This window comes from Rhizopus delemar, genomic scaffold (assembly GCF_000149305.1).
Source record: "Rhizopus delemar RA 99-880 supercont3.48 genomic scaffold, whole genome shotgun sequence".
Lineage (NCBI taxonomy): Eukaryota > Fungi > Mucoromycota > Mucoromycetes > Mucorales > Rhizopodaceae > Rhizopus > Rhizopus delemar.
Window position 1 is genome coordinate 482 of NW_027137874.1, and position 11,390 is coordinate 11,871.

The 11,390-nt window shown below is 36.3% G+C and overlaps 4 protein-coding genes and 1 non-coding gene across 5 annotated transcripts; 4 read left to right on the plus strand and 1 right to left on the minus strand.

Moving 5' to 3' along the window:
* Positions 1 to 1,746: 1,746 nt before the first annotated feature.
* RO3G_17372 (uncharacterized protein) lies at positions 1,747 to 3,236 on the plus strand (the record flags this gene model as incomplete). Its single annotated transcript, XM_067671956.1, has 3 exons — positions 1,747 to 2,041; positions 2,086 to 2,856; positions 2,932 to 3,236. 3 exons carry the CDS (start codon positions 1,747 to 1,749, stop codon positions 3,234 to 3,236), a joined length of 1,371 nt encoding a protein of 456 aa, XP_067528057.1.
* Positions 3,237 to 6,502: 3,266 nt separating this feature from the next.
* On the plus strand, positions 6,503 to 7,281 carry RO3G_17373 (uncharacterized protein; the record flags this gene model as incomplete). The annotated part of the gene is made up of 3 exons (XM_067671957.1): positions 6,503 to 6,582; positions 6,767 to 6,975; positions 7,028 to 7,281. 3 exons carry the CDS (start codon positions 6,503 to 6,505, stop codon positions 7,279 to 7,281), a joined length of 543 nt encoding a protein of 180 aa, XP_067528058.1.
* Positions 7,282 to 7,610: 329 nt separating this feature from the next.
* Positions 7,611 to 7,829, plus strand: RO3G_17374 (uncharacterized protein; the record flags this gene model as incomplete). Its single annotated transcript, XM_067671958.1, has 1 exon — positions 7,611 to 7,829. One exon carries the CDS (start codon positions 7,611 to 7,613, stop codon positions 7,827 to 7,829), a length of 219 nt encoding a protein of 72 aa, XP_067528059.1.
* A 1,727-nt stretch (positions 7,830 to 9,556) lies between these two features.
* RO3G_19238 lies at positions 9,557 to 9,629 on the minus strand. The gene has a single exon. It is a non-coding gene; the product is annotated as a tRNA-Ala (tRNA).
* A 545-nt stretch (positions 9,630 to 10,174) lies between these two features.
* Positions 10,175 to 11,086, plus strand: RO3G_17375 (uncharacterized protein; the record flags this gene model as incomplete). Its single annotated transcript, XM_067671959.1, has 1 exon — positions 10,175 to 11,086. One exon carries the CDS (start codon positions 10,175 to 10,177, stop codon positions 11,084 to 11,086), a length of 912 nt encoding a protein of 303 aa, XP_067528060.1.
* Between the last annotated feature and the right edge of the window lie 304 nt (positions 11,087 to 11,390).

Here is an 11,390-nt window from a genome sequence, read left to right on the forward strand (position 1 = left end):
CACTGTTAAATTCATTCTATAAAGTAAACATGAACAATAAATAAGTCATGATCTTTACTATTCATCATTTCTGTAAATGAATAGTAATGGATCAGGTACCTAGTCAACTTTGATCTGACTGGAGGCATTTCATATAAATATATCTTTCCTCTCAATGAAGACGGGACAACTCTCCCAGATCAGTTAAAGAACAATAAGATCTATAAAAACAACGAATTAAAAATTTTCATAATCGATTCAGTGATCATTCTTCAGTCAAACATGTCAAATATTGAACCTACGCTCATAGCTACTCATTTATCCGCCAACTGATAGAAGAATATAAAAAGTAGACTTTGTAATGATTTCTTTTTAACAATTAAGGTTGTCTTAAAGTTCAGTCTCAAAAAGTATTCTTTAGGTTTTACTGCTACCTTTAAATTACTTTACCAGAACATGACACACTTAACCAATGTAGCGTTTTAGTGGTTTGAAGCCCATAGCTCCTGAATACTATTGTGGCCTCTTCATACGTATCATTGTTCGTTGCAGAATCATCAAATGCATCGACAGTTGTGTATAGGTTTTACAGTAGGTCAAAAAACTGCTGCAAGGAATCCATTTTTCTTGGTTTTTATAGTGCATATCCTGTTACAATGGTACAAACTGCCTCTGTTCCCACATAGTAAATCTTCTACATGCCTTGAAAAATCCGAAAGAGTTTAAGCCCTATTGGATAAGTATTGAAGGAAGTATGAGATGCGCAATTTGAAAATTTGAAAAAATGAAAATTTCAACGGAATGAATTTATTTATTAATATTTGGTTGGTCCTCTTTTTCTATTAATAATCTCTTGAGTTCTTTCCGAAATAGGGTGATTGGCACTTCAGGCCACGATGGATAAATCATAAGTTCTACAGCTATAGCGGAGCTAGAATAACCATCCAAAAATGGAAACTAAGGTTATAAGACAAGGATAATCGAATGGCGCTGTTTAATTTTTGAAATTCCGAATATATCCCGATTTAGTCAAGAATAATGGGGCATTTCTTAAGTGAAGCCCCTTTATTCCAAGTTGGTTTTCATATCATTTGGTACATTAGTAATTTTTAAAAGTAGTCAACACCATATAGTGCTTTTAAACTTGCTTAACAGCCATCAAAATATTTGTAACAAATGATCAGATGTATCTAATGCATTATTTCTCAGAAATTACAAAATAGCTTAATTGGCAATGCCCTCCTTTCTAATCTTGATGTCGTGAGTTCGAAACATCCTGTTACCATTTTATACTTCTGTGATAACGAATTACGTTTTCCTTTTTTTTTGTTTCGGAGCTCAAAGGATTTTGTAAGCCACAAAAAGTTTTTTTGTGGCTTCATGTTTTTTCTTTTTTCTTTTGTTTTTCTTTTTTTTAGTTTTTAATAAAAGGTAAGTTGAAGATAATATAAGTAACCATTATTCATTAAGTTCTTTTTTTTTTTATAAAAAACTATACTATTGAAACATTCAACTTCAAACTAGATACAGTATACAAGTATGTCAGCAAACAATAACAATTTAATTTCCAATGGTCCAAGCTCAAGAATTGTACCTAATGGTGAATTGGACAGAGAAGCTATTACAATTTCTTTCGATTCTTGTTGGAGGCAAATATCTTTTTTTTTAACAAAATAAGATTGTTAATTTTTTTTCTTTAGTTTTTTAAGAAGCATTGGTGCTATTTCTACTCAACCAGAGGTTAGATGTCCTAAATGCAGCGAAATCATGCGTGGTCCAACATGGAGAGCATCTCGTAATCAGTATCAATTTCGCTGCTATAATCGTGCTGCGCATGCAACAGAAGTCTCGCAATCTGTGACAAAAAACTCAATGTTTTACCGAAAAAGATGTGATATTCGTATAACATTGAAGGTTATATTTCGCCTTACTATGAACCAAGAAAGGTTTTCAACCATCTATAGAGATCTTTCAATTCACTACAAGGTGATTGCCCAGTTGTACCGCGACTTGATTGTTGTTTTTGAAAGCGACTTGTTAAGACATAATCCAATTATGTTAGGTAAGTTATGAGTTTTTCTTTTATATCTTATTTACATGATGTAGGTGGGTCAGGTGTAGACCATGTCCAAATTGATGAGTCGAAATTTGGTAAGAGGAAATACCATAGAGGCCATCGAGTGGAAGGCGTATGGGTTTTGGGCATGGTCGAAGCTATTGCTCTTGGTACAAATAGGGTTGTGACAGTATCACAAGAAAACGGGGAGACTGAAACAAGATTGGTACCACAATTTAAAGCAGGCCGCAGATTTTTATGCACTGTTCCAAACCGAAACGCACATACCCTTATACCCATCATTCGAAAGTACGTTGCTCCAGGTACAACAATCAGAACAGATGGCTGGCGTGCCTACAGCGGCTTGCACCCTAGGGAGCGATACAATGCCCGCACTGGAGCTCTTCAAGTTGCAATGATGGACAGTGAGCAGCATATCTACAGACATCAAGTAGTTAATCATTCCCTTGGGTTTGCTACGGAAGATCAAGTACGCCAAAACAATACTCAAGGGATGATCAATACAAACATCATAGAAGGATTGTGGGCCGATGTCAAAAGGGAAATGCAAGCTAGACATCGTACAAAGGTTGAATGTCCATATCGCCTACTGGAGTACTTATGGCGTTATGAAAATCGCAACCGAATTTGGGCCGCTCTAGTGCGTGGTTTAGGAGAAGTATCGTTTCCTAATATGCCAAGGCAGAGAAATAGAGACGAAGAAGTTGAAAATTATCAACTTATAACAGAAGAAGAAGGAAGTGAAGAGGTGATAGAAGGGGATCCAACAGATGAAATGAACAACAATCATGAAATTGACAGTAATTATTTATACAAAAAAAAATGATAGCCTTATATTTGTCTGGATCAATGTAATACTAATTTCTGCATAATAGTCGATATTGGTGATGACACAGATACGGATGATACTGATGATGATCCAGATTATCAAGAAGTACAAGTACAACCACCTCCAGCACGTCGCCGTAGGATTAATAGAAGATCTGATGTCGCAGTCGTGATAGAAGATGAAAGCAACGCTTTACCTAGTTCTGGTAACAGTAGTGCTCTTTCAGTAGAAGAAGCTACAAGTAGATTAATGGATGTTGTACGTAACCGAGAATTAAATAACTTTCGAGAAGCATCAGAAGCATTATACAATGCTATGATCGCAGAGCAAAATACTCCAAATGCAGTATAATAAACGTAACATATATTAAAAAATATAGGCATTTTTTTGTTAAGGTATTTGCTACGTACTTCGTCAATTTATTAGGGTCATTTTACTGTATCTTATTTAATTAAACCAATATGAAGTGGCTATCCTTTATTTAATGTAGTCAATACGTAACTATATGCTAACTTTAATTTGCAAAGCAAAAGCGCTATTATCATGTGCTCTTGCTTAATTATAATTCTTCTTTGCCTAAAAAGTACTTACTGTTGTGTTTTTTCATTACATCTACTATGAACTATAGACACACATCTAAAAAAAAATAAATAGCAAAGAAATATACCGTATCCAGTAAAAATAATTTATATTTTTTTTAATTCAAATTATAATGTGAATAACATATTTAATAAGAACACTTAAAATTTAATTAAGAATAGATTTGTAATTAAAAAAGCATTATAAAAACGGTATGTATTAATATTTTTAAATGATATTCAAGAATGATATCACGTTATTATATAACAGTATATAGTTTATTACTTTTGTAAAACAGTAACTGATTGTAGTTGACATTAATAAATACAAGCATTAATACAAGATCATAATTAAAATAAAACAAAATATAAGTTTATTTAAATAAGATCATACCGCTGTAGAACAGTAACTGACTGTAGTTGACATTAATAAATATAAGTCTTAATACAAGATCATAATTAAAATAAAATAAGATACAAATTTATTTAAATAAGATCATACAATCAATTCCAATTAAACATCTTCTTTTAGAATATCTATTGTATTCATGAAAGTTCTTTGATAAGAAGAAGTATCAACTAAAATAACCAAATCCAATCCAATGTCAGGAATATTGCTAATCTTTCACATAATTGAAATAACGCGTAAAATAACGTTATTCAAATCAGTGAGGAATTCCCAGAATAAAAGATCATCTATGACAGACATACAAAAGAACAAATGAAAAGTTTTCATGATCATAATTAGAGATAACACTTGCTAAAGTACCTGAATATTAGAAAAACGATAGCAATAGAAGATATCAAGCCACTCACTCAATAAGATATAAATACCTGCCTTCAATTAGAATAATTTTTACTTTAACTTAAACTGAAATAAAGATCAGACTCGAAACGTTCACAAACTGTTTCTTTATTTTTGTTTTTACCTCTTGTTTTCTATGATCTTAACAATTACAATTAGTTTTTTTACAACTAATGTTTGAACCATAACGAAGAAATAACGATATTTTAAGAATCAAGGAAACAATGTGATTCTTACATAATAATAATGATGTTATCAAGTTAAAAAACTTAGTATCTATATTAAATGCATCAAAAGATGTTTAGGAATAAGCTTCCATTTGGTATAAATGCTCGGACAGTGGATGATGCCTCTTTGCAAGATATCCTTATTATAGCATATACGCTACGGACCCTAATTAGGTCGCAAAAATTTTGGCGGCCATATCGATATTTCATGTAACTGCCATACATCAATAATATTAGAGTTCAAGAAACATACAAAGGAGTTGGCGATTGCTAATCCTTCAAAAAAGTAAATGAGGGCAAGCTGAGAAAACCAGATGCTTACAGTGCCAGATGTGCCCCAAAATTCAATTTTTCAGATTCCATTCAAACTTTTACCCAATGTAGCATATTATTGGGTAAGTCATTTCCCAAATTCTCGGAGTGTGAAAGCAAATATTCGCTCCGCAATAATAGAAAACGTGCGGATATGCTATAAATTTAAGGAACACATAAAATTCTTTCTACTCGATAGTTTTTGATAAAATTTTGCATACTATATGCACTAACAAATAAAAATGTTTATGCAAAATCTCCGCCAAAATCGCCGACATTTTTATTTTTTTGCTGCTGTTTTTAGCATGTTTCTCTTCATCAAAACACAATATGCTAACAAATTTAAAAGTTATATTTTTGGAGTATACAGTTACACAAATGTTCAAATTTTTATTAAAATCTGTAAAGATGTCATTGATATAAAGCTTGCCAAAAAAAATTGTGTACCGCCTATTTTCAGACGCAAAAATTTATAGCAAAGAGTCGGAATTCGAAAACGAAAGTGGTACCAATCGATGCGCAATGGCCAAAAGTATATACTTCCATATTTGGAATGTAGTTCTAGCGCCGATTGAGCTGTAGAACTTATGATTTATCCATCGTGGCCTGAAGTGCCAATTGTCCCCGAAATATTATCTACATGTCTTTGACAAAGTTATTTATTGAAGTCAATTCATATTTCCTCAACTCGTTCCCAAAGCACATCCGTGTTCTTTGCTCTCTGTTCATAATAGTTGAGTTTCAACTTCAATTGATGCCATACGTGCTCGATTGAATTTAAGTCGTGGCTCCGAGTTGGTCAATCGTTAATATAGCTCTCTTGGCTACTACATAACTAGGCTATTGTAGATTATGCCTTGTGCTTTGTGTTATTATCATGCTAAAACTAAATGTTGGACCAGTCGATATTGTAGTACTTCATCGTATCACGAAGCGTAGTGTTCAAAATATGCTGGTAAACACCCGAGTACAACTTTCCATCGTAAATCTAGCAAGCATATCCTGGTCCTTCAGAGGTTATACAACACTAGGACATCAAGGATCTATGAAAGATTTACCGTCCATCCACTATATATATATATACAAACTCCGCGTGCGGAGTTTGGTATGCTTAATATGGTAATTGGGACCACAGAACACGATTCCATCATTTTTAAGCGGAGTTTATTAAGCCAAAATTGGCCAATTGTGAGATCTACTAAGAACAGTTGATATTTTTCCTTTTTTATCACTTCATTCAAGAGGGATGACAAGTAGAAGGTCATTAAAAAAGTCCGGATCGAGATACGACTTCTGCAGGTCGAGAAAAACAGCTCCAAAAATTAGCAATTGCATGACAAAAAAGCTTGCGAAACGAGAATCGGCAAATTAGCATTCGTGGTGAACAGGTTATGATAATAGATTCTCATTTTGAAGGCGTTGGTTCGATTCCCAGTAGACGCTCAGCAAACATAGTCTACTTTTTGCATTATTTTTGGGTCTAAGTAACTTACTATTTTTTTTGGAAATATCAAAAGTTTTCGGAAAAATCTTATCAGTTCTGTATGGTAAAACGAATCCCCGTTGCGGAGATGTTGTCTATCTATCGGCTGGTTTCGGACAGATAACAAAACATGTAAAAAAGATATAAAAAGGCCGACCATTTCTTTTTTTTTTTTCTTTCCTTCATCTTTTTATCAATTTTATCAATCTCCAATGTCTTCTAACGCTGCTAACAACATGCCAACTCTTGCTTACATCGCAGAAAGAACCATGACGGCTGAATGTACATTGAAGTAAGTTTATTTTTTACCTGGGAGGGAAAGTAATTAAAGGCAACTGGTAAAAGTTATTTGAAGGAGAACGGTGCCTTTTTTCTTCGCGCAAATGTAAAGAAGGCTCTGAAATGCGCTTGAACCAGTCCAGCCGGGATGGATTCTTTTGGCGATGCGGCTCAACCACCTGTGCGTGTGGGCGTAGCCGCATTTCTTACTTGGATGGGTCCTTCTTTCAAGGTCGCAAGTCCATCATCCATCAAACACTATTAGTAGTGTACCTCTTTTTGCTTCAAGTTCCGAACGGAACAATATCCACCATGACTGGTCTTAGTCTGCCAACTGTTCGTAACATTGTTAAAGACGTCTATCAAGTAATGGAGGCAGATCTTCGAATTGAAGATGTCCAAGTTGGTACGTGGTGCTTTGTTTATACTAGAGTATGTAATTAATAAATCATACTTAGGTGGGGTTGATAGTGCTGGACAGCCTATTGTCGTAGAGATAGATGAAAGCAAGTTTGGCAAGAGAAAGTACAACAAGGGGAAGAGAGTCGATGGTGTTTGGGTTGTTGGAGGCGTAGAGCGTACGCCCGAACGTAAGGTGTTCTTGCTGACGGTACCTAACCGCAACCAAAATACCTTGAAGCTCATAATCGATACTTTTGTTAAGGATGGTAACGATTACAATATGTATACGCTAGATGATCAGTGTACCTAACCCTTGTTGACAGGCTCACATGTCATGGTAGACTGTTGGAAAGGATATAAAGGGATCGACAGCGATCCAAGCCGAAGTCTTATTGTTCAAACAGTCAATCATTCCAAAACGTTTCGCGATCCAAAGACAGGTGCCTGCACTAACACCATTGAAGGCACGTACTTCTATAGATCATAGAATTCTTAAACGATGCTAACAACCAGCTATTAGGCACTTGGAATGGTATCAAACGAGGAGTGACCAGCCGTCATCGCACAGCATCGATGATGCCATGGAAATTAGTGGAGTTCATCTGGCGAAGAAAACATGCTGACAATCACTGGAAGGCAATGCTTGCTTGTTTTTCGCAAGTGTCATTCACCAGAGCAGGTATTGCCAACCAAGGCCCATTGGTATCTTTGCTGACAACCGTCCTAGAAGATGCCACTGGTGATCAGGGCGATGAAGAGCCATTTATTTTTATCTCAGATGAAGATTCCAATAGCGAATCTGACGGAAATAATACCTCTGCACCTACTACGCCCGTAAAAAAACTCCGAACTGCTTAAAATAAACAAATAAAATTTTCATTGGTAACCATAAAAATCAGGGCTTATAGCGCCTATTTTCTTTCCCCATTTATTTCCGAATATTACCATTTTTGGAAATAAAGGTTACATCATCTAAAAATAGACGATCCAGGCTTTCAAATGATATATAGAACACGTCTGTACGCTCAAGTTTAGCTCCGCTACAGCCTTCCAAAACGATGGACGGTAAATCTTTCATTTAGCCGGACATCAATTTGCTAGCTTCATGGTGGATTACAAAATCCAGGTCATGATGTTGAAAAAGGTCACTTGGCCTTTTCCGATAGTGATCATCACCATCAAAGCCCTATACGTTGATCTTGGTTTCATTAAAGTAAACGATTTGTTGTCAGTCAACCATTGCCCAGTCCTGATGCTCCTTTTTCCATTCTAACTGATGCTACGTATGCACGTTTGTCTGAAATGGCTACTTTTTTTCTATCAGAAAATGGAACTCCATTAATTTCAGTACTCTAATTGCTGACTGGTATGAGATATCATAGCCAAGTCCAACTAACTCCCGGTGTACCTCTTTGGCAGTCTTTAGAACCCCTTCGATGACCTTTCTTTTGATTAACCGCTTCGTCACTTTGGAGACTAATGTAGGTCTATCACCTGTGCTCACTGTCCTACTTCAAAACAACGTTATAAAGTATCTACTAACAGTTGATTCATGTAATCCAGTCTCCTTAGCAATATCATACTTTGATGTGGATCCGGTTAATGTCTGTTTGAGATCGTTTACTTTCTCTTCTGACAGTCATATATGCATGCAATTGGTGAGAGGGTAAAAAAGAGAAATAATTTAAACAAAGGAATATAAGATTTAGAATAAAGAAATTGTAAGCACTCTTAAATACAGATAGCATTCTAATCACGTCAAAAGAGAGAAAAATTGTGATGGCAACCGGTTGGGTCGTATTAAAATTCATTATTTCAAACATAGATAAACAAGTAAAAAATACCGGATGTTTAAAATATTACCTTTAGCAGTATCAAATTCCACCAATAACCATTGCCCATATCCGATAATCGACGAATAAATGCACTTTCTATTGAGGTACAAACAGTCAAAGTTTGAGATAGTTTGGTGCAGTACCCATGGACAACCAGCTGTAAAACCTGAATTTTGCAATTCCTTGCAGCAGTTTTTTGACCTACTGTAAATACGGGTAGTATCCGGTCCGCTATCACACCGTAACCACCGTTGACGGTGAGCCAGGTAATTTTTTCGTCTTTGAAGGCCTGTAGCTCGTCAGGTAATACAGTGACACCTTCAAAAATACCACCATTGAAAGCGGAAAAATTATTTGCATCATTTGAGGTAACGGATGACTATGTGTAACAAATAACGGGCACGCAATCGCTCTTTTTTAGTCCGCCAAAGGTAGTTTTTTTCCGTTGTAATGCGATTCACGAGCTGAGTTTACGTGTAACGGCCATAAAAGTTACACCATTCGATCCGGAAAATTCGGGCGCATTGATTGCTATATTTGAATCTCACGTAGTACAAATACCTGGCCCGGAATCCTTTTGCATCGTATCTTTTCCTTCAGCCTATATGATAATAATTTTTTTTTTTTTATTTTTGCGGCTATTGTTATTTCTTTGACAATGGTTGTTTCGTACTTCGTCCAAAAAGAGACCACTGTTACAATAGACTAAAAAATACGAAAGAAGTACTTCGAGATCTTTCCAGTATGCTATGGAGAAGCTGGGCGTCGATCCCAGTGCCTCTCGCATGCTAAGCGAGCGCTCTACCATTTGAGCTACATCCCCAGGGATGTGGTGATATGTGCTATGTTGGTCAGGACCGCCTTGTTTTTCCAAATGAAACACCGATGGGTCCGGGAGAAGATGACCGGAATAGACTAGAGTATGGACCGGAAGGTTATTTGACCCTGAGTGGTGGTCGTGCTGAGACTGAAATGAAGGTGGAAGTTAAGGGTCCTAAAGAGGGTCCTTATCCTAATGCTTGATCAGTCGCTAATGAAGATGGTAATGGTGGCCTTATGTATTTTTTGAAGAATAATGGTGGTCCCATTAAATTGTAGATGTATAACGGAGTGGCTAGCAGCCAATGAAAAGTATAAAAGGATGTTTGATTTTTATTGAATAAAGGATATACAGTCTTCTCTTTTCTTTTTATTATATTTCTTTTTACACTTACTTTACGCCTTTAAAGTCAATACTTGTTCTCTTTTTCCTGGTTACTGTTTTAAATTTCAAGCTATTCAAGGTAAAGCATAATCAGGGGAAAAGCATATATCAAGTGGTCCGGCCTACCAGATAAAGTGTATTAAAAGGGATATTCAAGTTTATAGATGTCTACAAGTGTTAATATTAAAAGTTCAAGCTCTCTCGATAAAGGAATGTTACGTTATTTAAATGAACCAAAGTGCTTTGCAGGTGGTAACGATTATGAAGAAGCTACTACCTGGTTGGATCGTATGACTCGTCTTCAAGCTGCTACTCGAATGTCTGATGAAGAAATATTGTTTGTTGCTGGTGATCATTTAGTAGAAAAGGCTGCAACTTGGTGGAAAGTTGTAGGAAAAAAATCTACTGATCGGAAGTCATTTGAAGAAGCATTCAAGGATCAATATTTGGCAGATAGAGAAGGTAGTTGGTGGCGTCAGCTGCAAACGTTGAAGCAAGGTCCCAAGGATTCGATTGATGATGTGGCTTTCCGTATGCAGGAACTTTTTGATTTGCTTGGGAATAAGAATCACGATATCCAAGTTAGTATGTTTTTGGATGCTATTGATCCGACGATAGCATTTGAGGTGGATAAGGATGTCACGCCATCTACTTTGAGGGATGCTAGGGCACGAGCCAAGCAAGTCGAACGCAGTATCCAAAGGTACGGTGCACGTCCTGGTCCCTCTGCTCCAGTTCTACCCGATCGTGATGTCTTTTCGGTGGGTAGTAGAAATGGCTATGGCCGTGATGATCTGAGTTCTGCTGTGTCTACGATGTTTTCTCTTGCTGACAAGTTGGAGAAGTTGACCATCAATTTGGTTCGAGCTAATGATGGTATGGCACAAGAAAATGCGGCTGCTAGTGTGAAGCCTCGTCGTGGTTTGGTTTGCTTCTTTTGCGATGAGGAGGGACATAAGAAATATGATTGTCCAAAGTACTTGGCTCGTCAAGGTAACAAGGAGGGTGATAGGTCTTCGCCTGCGTCTGGATCCAACTTGACTCCCATTTCGGGAAAAGGGTCAGAACATCAGTAGAGGAGGTTACTGGTGTTCGTACAAAAAATGCAAATCCTCTATTAGGGTGATTGGCACTTCAGGCCACGATGGATAAATCATAATATCTACAGCTATAGCGGAGCTAGAATAACAATCCAAAAATAGAAACTAAGGTTATAAGGCAAGCAGAATCGAATGGCGCTGTTTAATTTTTGAAGTTCCGAATATTTCCCGATTTAGTCTAGAATAATGGGGCGTTTCTTATGTGAAGCAACTTTGTTCCCAGTTAGTTTTGTATCATTTGGTACACCGCAAATTGCAAAAATAGTAAGCACCATATAAT